Source organism: Orcinus orca, chromosome 16, assembly GCF_937001465.1.
Source record: "Orcinus orca chromosome 16, mOrcOrc1.1, whole genome shotgun sequence".
NCBI lineage: Eukaryota > Metazoa > Chordata > Mammalia > Artiodactyla > Delphinidae > Orcinus > Orcinus orca.
This window is the reverse complement of record NC_064574.1, coordinates 18636845-18659682: the sequence shown is the minus strand read 5'-3', so window position 1 is coordinate 18659682 and position 22838 is coordinate 18636845. Positions and strand designations below refer to the sequence as shown.

The window sequence follows — 22838 nt, the reverse complement described above, 5'->3', positions numbered from 1 at the left end:
TGCAGTAAAGTGACGAGGCTTCCAGCCCCCAGCCCCTCACGTGAAGTGTGTCCTCAGATTGGCCCACATTAGCAACCATATGACTCTACCTAGACTAAGGGCACCGCCTTGTAGAGGCCCCAGCATTCAGGAATCTGCTGAGTAAGGCTGTGTTCATCACCTCCTTTCCCTTTAGGGTTTTATGCGCTCAGCCGTCGCCACTCCAGATGGGCATGTCCTTGTAATTCTAGTAGATTTCAATGGCTTTTTTCCAGTATCCAACTTAAGAAGACTTGAGTTGAGATCAACCCATGAACAGTGAGGTCAGGGTACCCCTATACCATAGGATCTGCTAAGGGGAAGGTGGGCTGCACTTGAGTCTAGAATTGGCCGCAGGAGGAAGCAGCATGGCCAGGCATTGTGCCTCTTAGACTGGGCTGTAATTCCCTAGGGTCCATCATAGTGAGTTGAAGGGATCAAAGCCACATGAGGGACCAGAGCACATGTGGTTAAAAAAATATTTATGCACTTCTATGAAAACAAATCAGGCTAAATTAGAGAAGAATGCAAATATTATGTGAATTGCTAGACATGAAACTGAAGGAATTTTAAGCTGACCATTGTCTGCTTTGGGCTTTACAAGATCCATTGGGCCTGTTTCACTCTAGTCTTTGCTGTTATGGGTAGCCCCCCCCCCCCATGGGAAAATCTGAGACATGGGAAAATATTGTCTTTGAAGTCAAAAGAACCAGTTTAAATCCTGGCTCCCTCCTTTACTAGCTGTGGTGGAACTGTGGGCCAACGACTTCACCCCTCTGAACCTCAGTCTCCTCATGTATAAAATGGTGACAATTAGAAGCACTTCTTAGGAACGCTGGAAGAATTCGGTGAGCTCCCGTTTACAGTCTCCAGCACAGGGTCTGCTGCTTGCACGGGAAGGCTGACATCTGGCAGGCAGGCCACTGCCCGGGCTACATCCAGAGACAGTGTAAAAGCAATCTGACCCCTTCTGCTCCCACAACGGGAGGCGTGCTGTAGCCATCTAGAGGCTCAGAGCCCCCCGGCCCCAGGACCTTTGTACCAGAAAGGAGGAGAGGACGACGTGTTAGGATGCAGCTAGGATACATCCCGAAGATGTCTAGGCCAGACGTGCAGTCAGGTGGGGACAGTACCTGGCTTCTCGTTAATTCCTTGCCTCTCCTCCAAACAGGGTCCACGTCTAGGAGGTGAGAGCCATGAGGCTTTGTGCTAAGTGAGGGGACTCTCTTGGGCAGCCCAGAGACAGGAGGCTGGCCCCCGTCGTGGAGACCCAGAGACCATGAGTTCCACTTCCCTCTGCGTCGTGAACGGTGAGCCTGCCCCGTAAGTGTAGAGTACCCCGGGGGAGGTGCTGTTTGCCCATGAGCTTTCCTGGGATCAAGTCCAAATTCCCGGGCACCAGCGCCCCGTCTCATCCACGTCCTGCCACATTCTTGCCACGTGGGATCTTGGGGGAAGCATCCCCATCCGCGAGCCTCAGTGTCTTCCAGTGTAAACTGGCCGGAGACTGTTCACTGCCCTGCATCCTCCGGAGGGCGGTTGGGTTGTGAGGAAGTGACGGGGGCCAGGGGTGCTGAGCTGGGGGAACCATCACTGGCCCTTGTTGGGTTACCCAGCACGGCCCGAGTTTTCATTCTAAATAATTCCTTCTCCCCAAAGTCACATTCTAAATTCCTACCATCTGAAATGATAGAAGCCACTGTCATTTTCATCTGCCAGCTATTCTGCCCCCTCCTGAGCAGAGTAAATCCTAGGGTTTCTTTGTGTTTGTTAGAGAGCACAACCCTCTCCCAGCCCCCATTCTGTACGGATGAGCCCAGATCTGAGAGAGGAGCATATAGCTGGCTGATCTGCTATGTCACAGGCTCCTTGAAGGCCGAGACTAGAGCCAGGGGAGGCCAGCAGGGGGCCAGGGCCTGGGGACCGGGAAAAGGGACCATGAAAGGGGAAGAGCAAGTTCATGGTGGGGCTCCTCCGCCTTCTTTTGCTTTGAGATGCTTCCTTTTGAACCTCCGAAGTGACAGCCCTTCCTTGATCGAGTCTGGTGTCCCTGGACTTCCAGACAGTTCCAGAGCCCATGCTGACGGGAACAGCTTCTGTGGGCTCCTTCCATGTCCCGTCCTCATGGGCCCAGGGGTCTGGCTTGGTCACCCTGCTTCGTGGCAGAGCAGAGACCCTGAGTTTCTCACAGAAGCTGCGTCTCCTGATCCAGCAACAAAATAATGAGCAGACAGACAAATAGATGTGATATTAAAAAGTATACGCTTAAGGGACCATTTTCACAGTGTCTGATGAAAGGAAAGAGGCAGCCCCACTGGCCCCAGAGGGAGCCTCCTCTAGCACTGAGCTGAGCGCATCACTCAAAGCTCCACTGCGTCCTGCTTGCCCGCAGGGGCCAAGTCTGCCCTGCTGGTGGAGCATTTGCCCCCTGACCCTGGCTGTCCTCCTGCCATGTTCTGCTCTAGTTGAGCTGATCTGCCATCTCACCGCACCCCCCCCCCGCCCCCCCGCCAAGGATTCTGCACACCTCTTTGTCTTTGCATATGCTGATACCTTGGCCTGAGTTTCCTTTTCTTCCTTTTTCTACCCAGTGGAATGGATGTCACCTCCTCTAGAAAGCTCTACGCTGAATCTCTCTTGCTGTGAGGCTCGTGTAACACTTTGCGCTGTGGTTCAGTTTTCCCAGGATACAGTAAGTTCTTTAGGGAGAACACTGTGCCTTATTGAATTCTATGCTTCTCATGGCCGCTCTGGAGCTAGACCAGCCTTCAAGATGAAGCTTCCTGGATCCCAGGCCACCCGGGGGCTGCCAGGTACTGTACCAAAGCACCAGCTAGAGACCAAGGTAGAGTGTCCCTGGCTGGCAGACCTCACCGCCTGAGGGCACAGGGAATTGTTTTCACTGGCTAAGAAAGGAGATGGGACTAGCTTTCCTGGGGAGCTGGGAATGAGTTGCTGAAATATATCTGAAATTCTGAGCTTCCCAGAAAAATTGGCATAGGAAAGAAAGAATTAAATTCCCATTTGTGGAGTTCGCTGCTCAGAAATTTCTGGCCTTATTTTCCGTCCATATAATAATTGCTTGGCTGAGAAAAGGATGAAGAAAACGTTACAAAGAAGTCTCATCACTATTACCTGCCTTTTGGAAACCAGAACATCATGACTGAGGAAGATGCCTCAGTGTCTTCGGTTGTAAAATAAGGATAACAGGTGAATAGCTCTCTCAGGGAGGGCGGGGATGGGTTCTAAGAACTTGCCAAGCCTGGCATATGAGAGATACTTAGCCAATGCTGGCGCCCCTGTCAGTCACTGACTGACCCATACTTTGGGCAAGAGTCTAGGTTCCCCAGGTCTGATCCCCTTGTCCTATTTTAAACCAAAGTATAGCTGGGTCCATGATGACTATTTTCTAAGATGGCAGCTGAGCTTCTCTAGGAAGGTGTTCAAATTTGGAGATCCGAGGTTATGCCGGTACTCTGTCTGCCCCAAAGGCCAAAAGGGACTGTCTTCAGACTAGCCCTTCAGACTATCTCTCCCTTGCTCAGTGGCTGTGCTGTCCCTGGCTGGGACCTTTTGAGGACATTTCCAGGAGAGATAACAGGCCCCAGAGATTTGTCTTATAGCTACACAACCAAACGTCCCTCCCACCTTTTTTTGATATGAGACTAAGAAAGATTTTACACCCTCCAAAAGAAAGTTTCTTTACACGTACACTTTGGAAAATCATCAAATCTTAACTTGTTCATCCCTCCCAAAGGAGCCACCGCCCAAGACACACAGGGTCAGCCAGAGCCGTGCCCCAGGGAGGCAGTCCTTCTTCACAGACACAAGGAGCAGCAGCAAAGTCCCCTGCAGTTCTGCCCCACCGCACTGACCACAGAAACGCAAAGCAGACCTTTGTCCAGGACTGCCGCGGACACGGCGGACTGGCCAGTGAACGACAGAAGGTCAAGGCCTGGGCTGGGGGACGAGTACACAATGGTGGTGGGCCAAGCCCCATGCAGGTTAGTTGGGAGGATGGGGGCCTCTGCTGTGGTCTCGGGAGCATCCTGAAGTCCCAGTGATCCAGAGGTCCCTGAAGGAGACGGCAGCAGAGCCCGGTCATATTCACGACCCCGTGGAGGAGGAAAGCACACATCCCCCCACCGCCCAGAGGACGGAGGGCAGAGGACGTGCTGCCAGGCCTGTCACTCCCCTATACCCACACAGTCAGCTTGCCTCGAGATTCACAAACCTGAAAAGAGCAAAAGGAAGAGGTCTGGGCATTGAAAAATCCGGGCCTTGCTATACAGGTGCACTTCTGTATGGGCCCGTGCCTGAGGCTGGAAAAGAAGCCTGGGCCTTTCAGGGCGGCGTCCTCCACAGCAACTGGAGACTCCTCCGAAGGTACAGAGCCCACCGTGGACCACAGGCCCACCAGTCTTCTCCTGGAGTTGGGCAGGGCGCCACCGCTTAGCCCCTGAGCCCAGTCGCTGCCGTTCACAGAAAAGGGGGTTGGCTGCAGCAGCCTCTGGACTCCGGCAGGTTCTCCACGCCATTGGGCTAAAAGGAGCTTAAATATTCCAGTGCCACCTCGTATACAAATTTATACTGTTCCTGAGAGGAGGAGAGGCAGAGAGGGAGAAGAGAAGATGAAAAGGAAAGGGAAAATGCATTTAGTTTAGAGATACAGATTATGGAGGAAACATTATCTATGTCTATACTAACAGTCAATTCAAAATTGTCCACGCAGATTCAGATTCAACAGATCTGGAGTGGGGCTCAAGAGTCTGCATTTCGGGCTTCCCTGGTGGTGCAGTGGTTGAGAGTCTGCCTGCCGATGCAGGGGACGCGGGTTCGTGCCCCAGTCCAGGAAGATCCCATATGCTGCAGAGCGGTTGGGCCCATGAGCCATGGCCGCTGAGCCTGCACGTCCGGAGCCTGTGCTCCGCAACGGGAGAGGCCACAGCAGTGAGAGGCCCGCGTACCGCAAAAAAAAAAAAAAGTCTGCATTTCTACCAGGCTCCCGTGTGACACTACTGCTGCTGCTGGTCTGTGGACCAGACTTGGAGTAGGCCCTCACTTTGGGTAAGACCACACTTAGCACAGACTTGAAGACTCATTAAAGTTCCCTGTGTATGGTATGTCTCCATCTCTGCACCAGGTCTTTCTTAACATCTGGAGCTCTGCCCCCAGTCTCTTCCTATCCCTTGCTTCACAGTGTCCTAGCCTAATGCTTTATATGATAAAAATGAGCATAAATTAATTAGAATGGGACTGGACTGAGTCAAAAACCTAATTCACATGCTACTAATCCAGAATCCCTACCCCTAAGCCAGAATCAGTGATACTTTGCCACAGAGTGGAAAGAGTAAAACAATGCAGCGTGTGCCAAGATGAATATCTGGACTCTCTGCAGAAGAGAAGCTGGTGAGGCTGGAGGGAGGAAGCAGGTAACTGTGGGCAAAGGGCAGTGACTGCAGGTGCTCAGGAAGCATCCGGCTGTTGAGTGTTTTTACTCTGATGCTATTTTCTTCAGGTCAAGGGAACTACGGTCAGCCCCTGGCTACTGGAGAACAGTTCTCGGGACACTCACCAGGGTCTCCACCATGTTGGACTTGTTGTTACGTAATGTTTTCACGATGTGGAACACATCGATGATGTTTTGCTGCTGGATCATCTCACACACGCTGCAGACAGCACAGAAGGTTCCGCTGCGGCCTCCCCCATTTCTAAACACACAGCAAAAAGGTGAGCGAGACTCCTGGGTACCCCTCAGGCACCTGCTGAGCCTAAGGCCGTGTTGGCAGTAGTGGAGGGTGACTGCCCTGGCAAATGCAAGGTGAGGCAGTGGTAAAAGTCTTAGCCTGAGCCGTGAGTTATGGTTGGAGTCCCATCTGTGCCGTGAACCTGCTTTGACCTTGGGCAAGTCACTTCCTGTGTCTGAGCCTCAGGTTCTCCATTTGATAACCTTTGAAAGCTCACTTAGCTTGATGTTTCCTTGGTTCTAGCAGCATGTGACTGCCACCCACGGCACACTGACCCAAGCCCCCAGGACAGACAGAGTGTCTTTGTCCATGTGGTGCCTGTATCCTTGTCCAAAAGGATGCTCTGGGTCCACCTACACATCCAGTGAAGACAGCGGAAGGTTGCGTGTTTTTATTCCTAGTTCCTTCCATCCGCTGAGGACAGCAGTACCAGAGACACCTCTGTTAGCTGGGGTCAGCCAGCCTAGGTTTTGGGTGGGGCTGGGATGGGTCTCAGATGCTGAATCCCGAAAAGACGCATCTCTATTTATACACCCTGGTTTAAGCAAGACCCTACTGACCTGGAAAATAGGGAAAGGGGGCTCTTGGCAGGGTCATTCCTCTGTCATACTTTCTTTCTGATGCTCCATAAGTCATCTTCATAGAAACACCCCTCCAACTCTTTACAGAAAACCTCTTTAGGAATGTGCCAGATTTGGAACTCCTGGGCGTACTGCCAAGAGCAACTAATGATGTTATGTAATGGTCTGTGTCTAGAGAACATCTGGATGGAAACTAAGTCACTGAGTCTACCTCCCAGATGTTTTATCCACAGGACACCCAACGACCAGATGGTTCAAGTACAGACAGTTGCCCTCCATTCACTGGCCAGTGCCTGCATTTCAGTGTCTGTTTTGGTGTCTCTGCCCTCCAAGGATGCCAAAGTCTCTTGACAGAAGGACACCCCTGTGCTTTCCTACAGCTCAAACTGCTGGTCACCTCGGCGGGGGAAGACACGAATAAAAGGTACTCCTGCAAAAAAGCAGGCTAAAAAACAATCGCATGGGAAAGAGGAGGAAGGGCCCCCTGTCCACCCCTCCCTTAAGCTCTCTGATTTTCCTGACATCTGTGCACCACATGAAAGAGGGGGCACGATAAGCCGGTTTTGAAATGACTGAACTCAATTCCAGGGTAAGATGTTATTAATTCCTCCACCTGCTCCAGAAATATTATTCTGGAAAAGGGAAGACTTTGATTCAACTTCCTTTTGAAAGAGTGAGGCCCTGTCCATCACTTCTCCCCAAATCACTTTAAGTTCTAAGAAGCAAAGTGAATGATCATGAATCAGCTGTTCCACACATAGCTTTATGGCTGCAATCCCAGTCCATTAAAAGGACTGTAAGGCCTCGACTACACTCCTATTGGCCTGTAAGGATGTGGTATGGCCAGCCATGCCTAGGACTGGTATTTGTGGCCAGCGGCATCCTCAGGGATGTCCCATTACCCACCACCCAGTTGCCCTGGAGACCCCTCCATCATACTCACAGGCAGTGGACCACAGTGCGTCCCTCCCTCCCATCGTACTGCTCCTGCCACTTCTCCAGCCGTCGGACCACTTTGAGCAGAGAGCGCTTGGAGGGGGGTGTGTCCCGGTAGGCAGGCCAGCCAATGTACTGGAGGTGCTGGACTATACGATATCCATCCTGTGGCTGAGAAGAGAGAGGCTATTAGGGCTGTTCTGCTGGGGATGCTTTAGGGATGCAGGCCCTCCAGATACCCTGGAGGCTGCAGCACTGCAGTGGAAGATGGAATAAATGGGGTCTACGCTATAATGTCCTCATGGGGAGAGTCACACACTATCCCCATACCCACCTCTACACCTCTGTGCACATTGATTCTCCTGCCATGACTGCTCTGCATCCCTCCTCTACCTGAAAAACTTCTACTCAGTCCTCAAAACCCAATTCAAATGCCCCTTTCTCTAGGAAAGCCTTCCCTGAATACTGGGCAGGATTCTTCTCCCTTTCTGCAGTTCATGAGCCAAAACACGTCTCGCTTTCCCATTAGATAGAGAATTCTGAGGGCAGGGACTGAATCCTGTTCACCACGAGCCCCCAGTAAAGACCAAGGTCACTTTAGTTAGCCACCATTTCATAGATCACTCATCTGTTCCCTCCCACCCAATACTACTCCACCCAGCAGTGAAATTCCTCATGGAAGCAACTTACTATTTTCCATCTTGGTGTTCCCACCATCTAGCCCAAAGCTTACTGGATCCAATCAAAGGCTGCATCAACTCATGCCGAAACAGCGTGACACAGGGAAGTGCTACATTCTGAGATTTTGTGTCTACATGGCAGCAAGTGTGTCAGGAAACAGGCAGATGGCAGGCTGGATGTCCCCCTATGTGTCTCTGTGTGTGGGAGCCATTGCTGGGTCTGGAGCCGGAATTGGCAAAGGCATCACTTCCCCAAGGACGAGATGAACAGGAGAGGACAGCACAGACTCCTGGCTGGCCTGCGGGGTCCTCTCCCGGCAGCTTCCATCTGTTTTGGGAAGGAGGAGTCTGGGAAGCAGCGGCAGCCGTACACTTACCCGAGCCATGTTACAGATGCGGAATATTCTGTGGATGATGTCCTCATCGATGTCTGCGGAGACAAATTCCACCTGGATGGGCCCGTAGCACCCCGAGGTCTTCTCAGGCCAGTACTGCATACAGAGCTGAGGTAAGGAAAGGGGTCACAGAAAAAGGCTAAGGTCAGGGGCCGGGGGCGTTGGTTTCATTTATCATGAAGCCTTTCTTGCTGCCTGCAGGACACATTGGCTAGAAAGGTAGAGTTTTATGTAGGAAATTAGGCTCAGCTTTCCTGTTGGGGAACAGCTACCCATTTTCCTGGTTGTTGAAAAGTCAGAGCTCTGAGCACAGAAACACTGGGCTTAAACATCTTTGCTGTGCTGATTTCAAACCATTCGTTAGGCTTGCTGGGCCTCAGTTTTCCCCATCTGTAAAATGGGGGAAATACTGTCTACCTTGTGCTGCTGTAAGGGTTAGATAGAACACTCTGAGGAAGGGCAACTACAATCTTTAGTTCAACACAAATCATAGCAACTTTCCCCCATTCTAGGAAAACCTTCACAGTGTTTATTTCATCATCAGATCATGAGTAGTTTTAAAAAATACATAGGTTTTGGCATCAGACAGGCTTGGGTTCAAATCCAGTCTCTGCTGGTTACTAGCTGTGCCATCCAGGCCTCAGCTTCTCCTGTGTAAAATGGGGCTAATTATGCTTACCTTGCACCAAAAGATAATGTAACATGGTATTGAGAGATCTTGCCTATTACCTTTTCTGTTTTTTTGGAATTAGAAATTAGAACCTACAGCTGAGAGCAAAAGGCAGTGGTTGCTTTTCAACCTAAGACAGTGCTTCTCAGCAGAGGTTGCTTTGTCACCCAGGGGCCATGTGGCAATTCTAGAGACATTTTTGACGATCACAGGTGGGGGCTGCTATGGGCGTCTAGTGAGTAGAGGCCAGGCTGCTGCTAAATATCCTACAATGCATGTGACGCCCCCCTGAGAGGAATCTGGCCCCAGTCCTCAATGGTGCAGAGACTAAGAAAGCCTGGTCTAAGATCATAAATTGTCCCTTAAGTTTATAGTGTCATCAAGAGTGAGAGACAGATACTTTATGCCCCGCATCTGTTGAGTCACTAGATGACTATAGTTGGGGAAAGAAATATTAAGGCAGGTGGCACAGGTCGTGGCTCAGAGCAAGGCAAAGCATGCTTCCTCAACTCCTGGTTCCCAAGGGGCGTGGAGATGGACACTGTCCAGGGGCAAGGAGGAGAGCTAAGGCTCGCTGGGACCACCCCAGCATGGATCAAGAGGCCACGTGTTAGAAAGCCTTTCCACCTGGGGGTTTCCCGGAAGATGTAGCTGAGACTCAAAGACCCACCAAAGCTTCTGAGATCCTGGCATCTCAGTGGGGTCTGCCACAGCCTATGCTGAGCTTGTAGACAAGGAACTAGATGGACAGAGGCTACCCACGGCAATCCGGTGGCCTCCTCATGACCACCACGGATGCAGGATTTTCATGAAGGTGATCGCTTTCCCTTTCATTGAGAGAACAGCCAACTCACCCTGGGTAGTCACATGCAAAAACTTTTTTGATTCTATCCTTCCCTCAGAACTAGAGGCAGAATGGATGAGCAGGGAGGAGGGAGACCGTAGGAGAGAAAAGCACACATCTCCCACCTTCCTAGCTGTGGAACCTAAACTCCAGCTTAGGGATAACATTTGTTCACATTATGGCCCACTGGCCAAACCTGGCCAGCCGTCTGATTCTATAAATAAAGCTTTATTGAAATCTAGCTATATTAGCCATTTACATACTTTCTGTGGTTGCCTTCAAGCTATAACGGCAGGTTTGAGTAGTTGTGACAGAGACCACACAGCCTGCAAAACCTAAAGTATTTCCTATCTGGTTCTTTCTGCAGAGAAGGTTGGCCAACTCTTGTCCTATAGGGCTGTTCTAAGGATAAAAAGAGAACACATGGGAAGAAAGCCCTTAGCAGAGTGCCAGCATCCACTATATTGCAGCGACTCATATCATTCTTGAACCCTCTAGGTGCTGCACAAAAACAACAACAACGATCATAGCTAACATATAAATTTGAAGAATTCTTCCTCTTATCACCCGTCTTAAATAGCAAAGGTAAGCAAGATTAAGTTTCATGATGCCTTGCTTTCCTGGTGGGTGTGTGTGTGTGTGTGTGTGTAGGTGGGGAGTGCTGGTCACAGCGGTCTCTGTGGCTGGACAGTCATCTGCTGAGCTGTGTAGTAATGACAAATCCACAACTTGAACTTCATTTCTCTTTGCCATTGGCTCTTCTGACCTGCAACCTTCACAGTAATGAGGGACCAGTATAATAAGTCTGTGGCTGGCTAGAGAAATCAGCATTAATCAGAACTGCCAATTTAGAAAACATAATTGCCTTCATTACCTGCATTGAATCATGCCTTGCCAGAGGCTGGCTCTGATCCTGACATGAGGTACATGGGTCCAAGGCATCAAGGAAAGTCTATTATCCCCAATATTTTCAGTCTGGAGAGAATGTGCAACGATTTGTCTCTTTTAGTAAGATTTCCAGACCAATTTCTCAAGCTAATAGGTTCTACTCTGCCTCAAACAAGACGCCTTTATTTTGGGACACTTCTCTGCGTTTGATTTTCCAGGTCACTCCACCATGTCCAGAGGGCTGGGAAAGGTTGCAGGGTCCTTCTAATCCTCCATCAGAGCCAGCCTTTCACTTGAGTTCCCTAATCTGTGAGACGACATCAGCAATGGTCTGGGTGACATTCAGCCGGGTAACGTGTGGGCAGATGTGGTATTTCAGCTGCCACGGATCATCAGGGTCTGCCCCCAGGCCGGGACGCTGCACACAATCTAGCCATGGGAAATGGGAGAGAGAATGGGGGAAGCCCATGCTCTGTTCCTGGTGACCCTCTGGGGCTCGGAAATGATTCTCATCAATAAGAAATGTCCTCTAAGGTTTAGCTCAAGACCGTCCTGGTGTCCAAGTGCTGGGGTTGTGCCTCAGTGGGTACCACCACTTTGGCCCATGTATGCAGCTTAGCAAAAGGTAATGGGGCTCCTGCTTGAGGCGCCCTGGGCTCAAATCCCAGCCCTGTCACTCCCCAGCTGAGTGACTTGGTCACATCTCGTAGCTTCTCTGGGTTAAGTGATGAGTGGCTGTGAATCTGAATGTGTCTACTTAGCACAGGCGTCTGTAGCTAGTAAGTACTCCATAAATGTAAGCTATAATTATTTGGCAGTGTGGGAGAGGGTCACTCAAAACAAGGTGGATAAAGTGAAGGGTCTTTTTCCCTCTACTTAGCAGCCCGTATGAAAATTTCCCTTTAGGATAATAATACCCAAAGGGCTGCCCTTGTGAAAATTCCTGATCAGCCAGCCTGACAGAGCAGTGGGGACAGGTGCCACCTGTGATATGGGGACACTGTTCTGCATGGCAGAGGAGAGAGGCCTGTGGGTTGTTCTTGAGAGGGACCTAGGAGATGGAAGAGGGAAAGTTGGAGCATAAGGGAACCAGTGACAGGGCTGAGGGTGAATCAGTGTGTCATGTGAGCCCCCCCTCTCCTAAACTCCTAAATATTAAGCAAATTTATAATAACAAACACGGACAATGCTCAGTGTGCATGGGGGTTTCTTGTGGAAGCTGGTGAGGAACTGAGCTTTGCTCCCTTGGTGACTTACGTGGTCTCAGCTCCACTTCTATGTGAACTGAAGGGCCAGACCATGAGCACATAAGCATCGACAGTTTATAGGAGAGCCGCCAAGATGGTGGAGTAGAAAGACCCAGAGCTCACCTCCTCTCATGAGCACACCAAAATCACATCTATCTGCAGAACAACCATTGGTGAAAAAGACTGGAACCTACCACCAGAAGATCTTCTGCAATTAAAGACATAAAGAAGGAACCACAAAGAGACAGGTAGGAGGGGCAAACTCACAACATAGTCAAATCCCATACCCCTGGGTGGGCGACCCACAAACTAGAGAATAATTACGTTACAGAGGTTCTCTCACAGGAGTGAGAGTTCTGAGCCCCACGTTGGGCTCCCCAGCCTGGGGGTCTGGTACTGGGAAAATGATCCCCCAGAGCATTTGGCTTTGAAGGCCAGTGGGACTTGATTTTGGGAGTCCCACAGGACTGGAGGAAATAGAGACTTCACTCTTAAAGGGTACACACAAAATCTCACACTCGCTGGGACCCAGGGCAAAAGCAATTTGATAGCCTGGGCCAGACCTACCTGCTGGTCTTGGAGAGCCTCCCGGAGAGATGGGGATGGCTGTGGCTCACCCTGGGGCCATAGACACTGGTGGCAGCCATATTTGGGAACATTCTACTGTGTGAACACTGCTGGTGGTGGCTGCCATCCTGGCTCATCAACCCCACCCAAAAGCCTATAGGTGCAAGTGCTGGGATGCCTCAGGCTAAGTAACTCACTGGGCAAGGACACAGCCCCACCCATCAGCAGACAGGCTGCCTAAAGACTTCATGAACCCACAGTCACCTCTAGAAAAGCCCCTAGACATGGCCTGCCCACCAGAGGGCCAAGACCCAACTCTACCTCCCAGTGGGGAGGCATAGGCCCTTCCCTTCAGGAAGCCCTGAAGACCCAGCCCGCTCACAGTAGGCAAGAGCCTACCCTGGGACCAGCTGGGCCCTGGCCCTGTACACTAGCAGGCCAACGCAAGCTTTGAGATACCCTAGACCCCATACCCAACTGTGTCAGGAATTGCCCCCCTCCAACCTGAAATGAGCTCAGGGATCCCTGGGCCCTGCAGCCAGACTCCAGGAACTGGCTCTGCTTGCCTGGCACTAACCCCTGAACCTGGCTTTACCTGCCAGTGGATCAGCAACAGCCCAAGAGTCTGCGGGACCCTGACTCCGGCCACCAGTGAGCCAGCACTAGCCCCGGGACACCCCTAGGGTTCTGCAGCCAGTGCCTTGTGACCAGGCCACACTAACTAGCAGCCAGCAGCATCTGTACAAGGCAGAGCTTGGCAACCAACTGGGCCAGGGGCCAACCAGACTGCCCATATACGCCGCCACAACAGAAGGACCCATGCAGCCGTCTTAGGTGGCACCCCAAGAGCATACACCTTGGGTGATGAGAGGGGAGTGCACTGCTGGGATGCACAGGACATCTTCTACAGAAGGCCACTTATGCAAGGTTGAGAAACGTAACTAACCTACCACATATATAAAAATACAAATAGCAGCTTAGACAAAATGGGGTGGCAGAGGAACATGTTCCAGACGAAGAAACAAGATAAAAGCCCAGAAGAAGAATTAAGTGAAGTGGAGATAGGCAATATACCCGAGAAAAAGTTCAGAGTAATGATCATAAAGATGATCAAAGAACTCAGAAGAAGAATGGATGTACAGAGGGAGAAATCAGAAGTTTAAACAAAGAGAAGAGATAAAGAACAACAGAGATGAAGAATACAAAAAATGAAATGAAAAATACACTAGAAGGAATCAATAGTAGACTAAATGATATGGAGGAATGTATCAGTGAGCTGGAAGACAGTAATAGAAAACAGAGTAATGGAAATCACTGCCACTGAACAGAAGAAATAATGAAAAGAAATGAGGACAGTTTAGGAGACCTCTGGGACAATATCTAGAGCACTAATATTCACATTATAGGGGTCTCAGAAGGAGAAGAGAAAGGACCTGAGAAAATATTTGAAGAAGTAATAGCTAAAAACTTCCCTAACCACGGAAAGGAAACAATCACCCAAGTCTAGGAAGTGCAGAAAGTCCCATACGGGATTAACCCAAAGAGGAACACACCAAGACACATTGTAATTAAAATGACAAGAAGATAAACAGAGAATATTAAAAGCAGCAAGGGAAAAGTAACAACATACAAGGGCACTCCCATAAGGCTATCAGCTGATTTTTCAGCAGAAACTCTGCAGGCCAGGAGGGAGTAGCATGATACATTTAAAATGATGAAAGGGGAAAATCTACAACCAAGAATACTTTACCCAGCAAGGCTCTCGTTCAGATTTGATAGAGAAATCCAAAGCTTTACAGATAAGCAAAAACTAAAAGAGTTCAGCACCATCAAACCAGCTTTGCAACAAATGTTAAATGATCTCTAGGCAAAAAAGAAAAGGCCACAACTAGAAACAAGAAAATTACAAAATGACAAAGCTCACCAGTGAAGGCAAACATACAGTAAAGGCAGGAAATCACCACCACACAAAGCTAATAGGGAGGTTAAAAGATACAGGTAGTAAAATAAGATACAGGTAGTAAAATCATCTATATCCACAATAAGCAGTTAAGGGATACACAAAACAATTAGATAAAATATATCAAAAACAGTAATCATGAGGGGAGGAGAGTACAAATGTAGGGTTTTAAAAATGCATTTGAAATTAAGAGGTCATCAACTCAAAATAATCACATCTATATATAAAGACTGCTATACAAAAACATCATGGTAAGTGTAAACCAAAAATCTATAATAGATATACACACAAAAAAGAAAAAGAAATCCAAACATAACACTGAAGATAGTCATCAAATCATGAGAGAAGAGAACAAAAGAAGAAGAAAGCAGAAAAAGCCAAATCCAAAACAATTAACAAAACAGCAATAAGAACATACATATCAACAATTACCTTAAATGTAAATGGACTAAATGCTCCAACCAAAAGACACAGAGTGGCTGAATGGATACAAAAACAAGACCCATAGATATGCTTCCTACAAGAGACTCACTTCAGCTCTAGAGACACATACAGACTAAAAGTGAGGAGATGGAAAAAGGTATTCCATGCAAATGGAAATCAAAAGAAAGAGTAGCAATACTTACATCAGACAAAATAGACTTTAAAGACTATTACATGATACAAAGAGGGGCACTACATAATGATCAAGGGATCAATCCAAGAAGAAGATACAATTGTAAATATATATGCATCCAACATAGGGGCACCTAAATATATAAGACAAATATTAACAGACATGAAAGGAGAAATCGATACTAACCCAATAATTGTAGGGGACTTTAACATCTTAACATCCCACTTACATCAATGGACAGATGATCCAGACAGAAAATCAATAAGGAAACACAGGCCTTAAATGACACATTAGACCAAATGAACTTAACTGATATATAAAGAGCATTCCATCCAAAAGCAGCAGCATACACATTCTTTTCAAGTGCACATGGAACATTCTTCTGGATAGATCACATGCTAGGCCACAAAACAAACCTTGGTAAATTTCAGAAAGTTGAAATCATATCAACCATCTTTTCCGACCACAACACTATGAAACTAGAAATCAACTACAAGAAAAAACCTGCAAAAAAAATACGTGGAGGCTAACCAATATGCTACTAAACAACCACTGGATCACTGCAGAAATCAAAGAGGAAATCAAAAAATACCTAGAGACAATGAAAACGAAAACATGACGATCTAAAACCTATGGGATGTAGCAAAAGCGATGCTAAGAGGGAGGTTTATAGTGATACAAACTTACCACAGGAAACAAGAAACATCTCAAACAACCTAACCTTACATCTAAAGCAACTAGGGAAAGAAGAACAAGAAAACCCCCAAAGTTAGTAGAAGGAAAGAAAGATCAGAGCAGAAATAGAGACTAAAAAAAAAAGGTCAATGAAATTAAAAGCTGGTTCTTTGAAAAGAGACAAAATTGACAAACCTTTAGCCAGATTCATCAAGTAGAAAAGGGAGAGGGCCCAAATCAATAAAATCAGAAATGAAAAAAGTTACAACTGACACCACAGAAATACAAATGATTATAAAAGACTACTATGAACTACATGCTGATGAAATGGACAACTTAGAAGAAATGGCCAAATTATTAGAAAGATATAATCTCCCAAGATCGAACTAAGAACAAGAAAATATGAAGAGACCAATTACCAGTAATGAAATTGAATCAGTAATTAAAAAACTCTCAACAAACAAAAGTCTAGGACCAGATGGCTTCACAGGTGATTTTTTTACCAAACATTTAGAGAACAGTTAACACCTACTCTTCTGAAACTATTCCAAAAAAATTGCAGAGGAAGGAACATTCCCAAACTCATTCTATGAGGCCAGCACCCTCCTGATACCAAAACCAGACAAACACACACACACACACACACACACACACACACACACACACACTCTCTACAGGCCAATTATCACCGATGAACCTAGATGCAAAAATCCTCAACAAAATACTAGCAAACCAAATCCAATAATACATTAAAAGGATCACACACCATGATCAAGTGGGATTTATCCCAGAAATGGAAGGATTTTTAATATCCGCAAATCAATGTGATACACCACATTAACAAATTGAAGAAGAAAAACCGTATGATGACCTCAATAGATGCCGAAAAGCTTCTGATAAAATTCAACATCCATTTATGATAAAAACTCTCTAGAAAGTGGGCAGAGAGGGAACCTACCTCAACATAATAAAGGCCCATATGTGGCAAACCCACAGCTAACATCACACTCAATGGTGAAAAGCTGAAAGCATTTCCTTTAAGATCAGGAACAAGACAAGGATGTCCACTCTTGCCACTCTTATTCAACATAGTTCTGGAAGTCCAGCCACAGCAATCAGAGAAGAAAAGGAAATAAAAGGAATCAAAATTGGAAAGGAAGAAGTAAAACTGTCACTGTTTGCAGACAGCATGATACTATACATAGAAAATCCTAAAGACGCCACCAGAAAACAACTAGAGCTCATCAATGAATTCAGTAAAGTTGCAGGATACAAAATTAATATACAGAAATCTGTTGCATTTCTATACACTAACAACAAAGTATCAGAAGGAGAAATTAAGAAAACAATCCCATGTACCGCTGCATCAAAAAGAATAAAATAACTAGGAATAAACCTACCTAAGGAGGCAAAAGACCTGTACTCCAAAAACTGTAAGACACTGATGAAACAAACTGAAGATGACACAAAGAGATGGAAAGATATACTGTGTTCTTGGATTGGAGGAATAAATATTGTTAAAATGACCATAATATCCAAGGCAATCTACAGACTCAATGCACTCTCTATAAAAATACCAATGGCATTTTTCACAGAGCTAAAACAAATAATTAAAAAATTTGTATGGAAACATAAAAGACCCTGAAGAGCCAAAACAATCTTGAGAAAGAAGAATGGAGCTGGAGGAATCATGCTCCCTGACTTCAGACTCTACTACAGTGTTACAGTAATCAAAACAGTATGGTACTAGCACAAAAACAGAACCACAGATCAATGGAACAGGATAGAAAGCCCAGAAATAAACCCACGCACGTATGGTCAATTAATCTACAACAAAGGAGGCAAGAATATACAATGCAGAAAAGACAGTCTCTTCAATAAGTGGTGCTGGGAAAACTGGACAGCACATGTAAAAGTATAAAATCAGAGCATTCTCTAACACCATACACAAAAATAAACTCAAAATGGATTGAAGATCTAAATGTAAGACCAAATACTATAAAACTCCTGGAGGAAAACATAGGCAGAACACTCTCTGACGTAAGTCGCAGAAATATTTTTTTGGATCCATCTCCTAAAGTAAAGGAAATAAAAGCAAAAGTAAATAAATGGGACCTAATTAAACTTAAAAGCTTTTGCACAACAAAGGAAACCACCGACAAAATGAAAAGACAACCTACTGAATGGGAGAATATCATTGCAAAGGATATGACTAATAAGGGATTAATATCCAACATATATAAACAGCTCATACAACTCACATTTTTTAATTCTGCTGATTGAAAAATTCTGCTGAATAGACATTTTTCCAAAGAGGAAGTGCAGATGCCCAATAAGCATATGAAAAGATTCTCAACATAGCTAATCATCAGGGAAATGCAAATCAAAACCACAAGGAGATATCACCTCATACCTGTCAGAATGACCATCATCAAAAAGAACACACATAATAAATATTGGCAAGGATGTGGAGAAAAGGGAACCCTCATACACTGTTGGTGGGAATGTAAATTGGTGCTGCCACTGTGGAAAACAGTACGGAGGTTTCTCAAAAAATTAAAAATAAAACTACCATATGACCCAGCAATTCTACTCCTGAGTATACATCCAAAAAAACCCAAAAGCACTAAATCAAAAAGATACTTGCACCCCAATGTTCATAGCAGCATTATTTACAATTGTCAAGATATGAAAGCAACCTAAGTGACCACCAACAGATGAATGGATAAAGAAAATGTCGTATATATACACAATGGAATACCACTCAGTTATAAAAACGAATGAAATTTTGCCTTTGGAGCAACATGGCTGGACTTGGAGGGCATTATGCTAAATGAAATAAGTCAGACAAATATTGTATGATATCACTTACATATGGAATCTAAAAAGCACAATAAACTAGTGAATATAACAAAAAAGAAGCAGACATGTATAGAGAACAAACTAGTGGTTACCAGTGGAGGGGGAGGGGTAATCAAGGGGTGGGGGAGTGGCAGGTGCAAACTATTGGGTGTAATAAGATAGGCTCCAGGACGTATTGTACAACACAGGGAATCGAGCCAAAATTTTGTAGTAACTGTAAATGGAAAGTAACCTTTAAAAATTATATTAAAAATTTAAAATAAATTTAAAAAGAGAAACAAAAGGTTATAGAAATCTTGGGGGGAGGAGTTTATGGTTTCTTAAGGCCTTGGAAATAGGGGGTTCAAGGAAGTCCACTTGGCGGTCTAAAACCACAAGGACCCAGCTGACCTGGGGCCACACATACACTCAATGTAACATTGTTACCTTCTTCCTACTACAACTTGCAGTAGTTGTCTCCATGATAGATTCCAATCCTTTAGCCTATAGCCCAGCCTCTTCCTACCTTATATCCTAGTGCTCTGCTTCTCCTCCCTTTCTTACCCATCCGTCTAGGAGGGGTGGTGTTTCCTGCCCATAGGGAGGGCCTCGCCACTGCAGATGCACACGGCTGGGCTGATGACCACGCCTGGGGGGCCAGGGAGGGAAGCCACTGCAGCTGCTGCTGCTGATTTAGAAATGGCCACGCTTCTCCTGGAAAAGCAGAGGGGTTTTTGCTATTTATTGTCAGAACAAGTTAAACCAAGCGAAAGTCATGAAGCCTGTGTGGACAGCCCTGGAAGAGCTGCCATGCTTTATTCCACCTAGTGATCTCCATTGCTGCTTGGGACATAGAAAGATGTCCTTCAGAGGTGCACGTTCACACACGAAATCTAACACCAAGGTTGCCTCCCTGTTAGACATCATTTTCTTGCTGATGGAATCAGAAAGCTTGTTAGTCACTGAAATGAACACACTCTGATGAGTTAAATGAAAACTAGCATATGGCCTATTACCGGAATAAACAATTCTAAAGCATATTTCAGTACACCTTAGCTATGCCTTCTGTTAATTAAGAAAATGCTTTGATAAAATGGAAAAACCAAGTAATATAGCTTCTAGAGATGAAGGACTCTACTTATCAAGGTCCCTGTGATCAATCCCAGGCCACTGAAAGGTGCGGTGAATTCGTATTTTTAAGAGAAAAATATAAGAGTTACTTGAATTGGTTTTAAAAGTCAGATCAGTGATGACAAAATTCATTTAAATAGACTCCCATAAAGAGCCCAAAACATATCACTGGCTTTAACACTGTGGCCAGGTAAGGAGGACAGACTACAGGGGAAGAGGAGGGCGTGAAGCCAGGGAGAGAGAGAGAAAGGCACATGGACCATAATCAAAGCACATTTGCCCATCCATTCTCCATTCACCTATCCATCGTCCCATGAGGTGATACTGCAATTCCATGTAGTGGGTGGAAACTCACTCTTAGGTACATCAGAGTTTGTTTCCGGGAAGGAAGGGTGGGAGTTTAGGAAAATATCTACAGAGGAAGTAGGGTGGGTGGAAGACAAAGGCTCAGGGCAGGTTTTGGAAGGAGGTAATAGAGAAAGATGAATTATGCAGCTTAAGAATGGAACGGCTTTTGGGGGAGGGGTGGAATGGGGGGGGAGGAAGGAAGAAAGTGGTTTGGGCAACAGGGTGGGGGAGAAGATGTGCTGCCAGCCACCAGGTGTGAGGAGACAGGTGGGGTTTAAGAACCAGGATGTGCGATGTTCCACCTTCAGCCACGGGCATTGCTGGGATATGAACCCCATGTTGCCTCCAGTAAAGCCTGAGCTGGAACTTGGAAGTGGACATGAATACAGGACCCCCTTGGAATTCCCAGAAATCTTGGGGGTGGACAGTGGAATTTCCCACAGGAAGGGGAAGAGGAAACAGAGCCTATTTTGTTTAAATCTTCAAAGATAGAGTGAACTTGGCTGGCATCTGAGTTATACGAACTTCATAGATGATAACACTGAGACTTTGACAAGGTAGGAAACTGGCTTAAGGCAACACAGCAAGTAAGTGGCAAGGCTAGAACTTGAACTCAGGTCTCTTGACCCCAAACTCCTTATTCTACTGTTCCAGTGGGGGCTGAGACAGAAACACCACCCCCTGCAATGCAGAGACACAGACGTAGGCATCCCGTGTATTCTGCTAGCACGTTAGGCTGTGTTTTCACAAGCCAAGATAAAAATGGGGGTATCAGTGCTTGCTGATGCTTGTCCAGGCACAATGACAGGAAAAGACATCTCTGAAACATCGCCCCCGCTTTCTTCCTGGGAGGATGACAAGCTTGCCTCTCTCACTTCCAGAAGCTCCGTGGGAAGGCATGTTCTTGGCCCTCACCTCCCTCACCTTTTCACTTGGCTTTGCATCGCCTGAACTCTCAGACTTTCCACGGCAGTTCAGAACCGGGGCCCTTGTTTGTTTTAAAGTAAGCAGCATTCCTTCCTGCTCCATATACCCAGGTACCAGCAAGCCACTGCTTATCAGGCACGGGGGCCCTGGAAATCCTGCTGTTTAAACGGCGGCGGAAGTCTTCACCATCCCTGGCAGGGGGCCCTGGGCCTGGGTCAGGGGTGGCTGTGGGACTCTGGACAAAGCCTGCCTGGGCTTCAGCTTCCTGACCTGCAAAATGAGAGGAAGTGGACCTGGGTCAGACCGGTGGTTTCCACAGTGGCGTCCATATAGTTGGTAGGAGAAGCCAACGAGCTATCTCCAAGGTCTTCAAAAGCCAAAGGGGATCACACCGTTGTCCTGAGTGGAGGACACCGAGTCTCTGGCTTTAGAGCACCTCATTGTTTTAGCTTTGTCTATGGCCTGCAGATCAGAAATGCATTGAGACAGTTATACATTATGAATTAGTCAATACAGTTTGGGAAATAAAGGCTTTCAAAGTGGCAAGTCTTTGGAGGGAAGACATGGGAAATATTGAATGGTGTTTGGAGAACACTTAGTTTATAAAATCTCTAAGAGGTAAGCAAGGTAAAGCGTACTGCCTAGAATTAGAGACAAGGAAAATACTGAGCAGCTCAGGGGATCCTCCAAGCAGAGCCAATATCATAAAAGAGTAGAAACTTCAAGGAATGCTCAAGCCCCAGCACTTATTCTATGGAAACAACAGAAATGAGGCCAGGTCTCGTTGACCCCCAAACCTGACTCCAGGCCGGGTGGGGTCATGGTGGTCATCCCCTGCTAGTTCCTCTGGTGCTGCCTGCCCGCAGTGCCTGGGGCAACATGACATGCTGCCTGGACCCGGTTCTCCCATCCCTTCTGCTCCCTGCTCAGCTTCTCCCCGCAGCTTGAAGGTCCTGGTGCAATGGTTCCAGCTAAAGATGTTTCCAGCCTGTCTGATGCCAAAGAGAGTCTAGGAGGTGGATAGTACTTCCATAGAACACCTGCTCCATGGGGATTGGGGACTTTTTTTTTTTTTTTGCGGTATGCGGGCCTCTCACTGTTGTGGCCTCTCCAGTTGCGGAGCACAGGCTCTGGAAGCGCAGGCTCAGCGGCCATGGCTCATGGGCCCCGCCGCTCCGCGGCATGTGGGATCCTCCCGGACCGGGGCACGAACCCGTGTCCCCTGCAGCGGCAGGCGGACTCTCAACCACTGCGCCACCAGGGAAGCTCCTGGGATTGGGGACTTTTTTGTGCCTCTTTTGTGCTTTGCTGTGTCTAAGTTTGTGCCTAGCACATGGTAGGTTCCCAGTAAATGTATGTTGATGAATGTCTGATTGAATGTGGCCCAGAAAGCGTGCTCCTTGACCTTTAAAAGACCTCCCTCTGGCTCAGCACGCCTCTTGCCACTGGTGAGAGGTTCTCCTTGCCTCTCCCCAGCCTGCTCCCTCACAGCTCCTGAGGGACACTGATTCAGACACGGATTTCTCCAGCTCAATCCACTTTCCAGCCCGGTACCCCTGGCTGATTCTGGCTTTCCCCAGGATTTCAGTCTCACACTCTGCGCGGGCTGTAACTCCTACGCTTCTAGGTCTGAATTTCTGGTTTCATTTTTGCTGCCTGTCTTAGCTTCTTGGAACTGCTGTAGCAAACTGCCACGAACGCAGTGGCTTAAAACCACACAAATTTCTTACCTGGAGGTTAGAAATCTGAAATGAGGCTTCAGGGGTT

At 47.1% G+C, this 22838-nt stretch overlaps 1 protein-coding gene across 12 annotated transcripts in view; it reads right to left on the bottom strand.

Moving 5' to 3' along the window:
- Positions 1-484: 484 nt before the first annotated feature.
- The window catches only part of PTPRT (protein tyrosine phosphatase receptor type T), a 1087126-nt gene continuing 1064772 nt past the window's right edge, over positions 485-22838 (bottom strand). For all 12 annotated transcript variants that reach the window (XM_049698694.1, XM_049698695.1, XM_012534093.3 and 9 more), the window contains 4 exons: positions 8340-8465; positions 7290-7453; positions 5594-5729; positions 485-4614 (listed from right to left, as the gene is read on the bottom strand). In XM_049698694.1, the coding sequence (XP_049554651.1) occupies positions 4561-4614; positions 5594-5729; positions 7290-7453; positions 8340-8465 (480 nt within the window). In that variant the 3' untranslated portion in view covers positions 485-4560. The remainder of the gene's footprint in view (positions 4615-5593; positions 5730-7289; positions 7454-8339; positions 8466-22838) is intronic.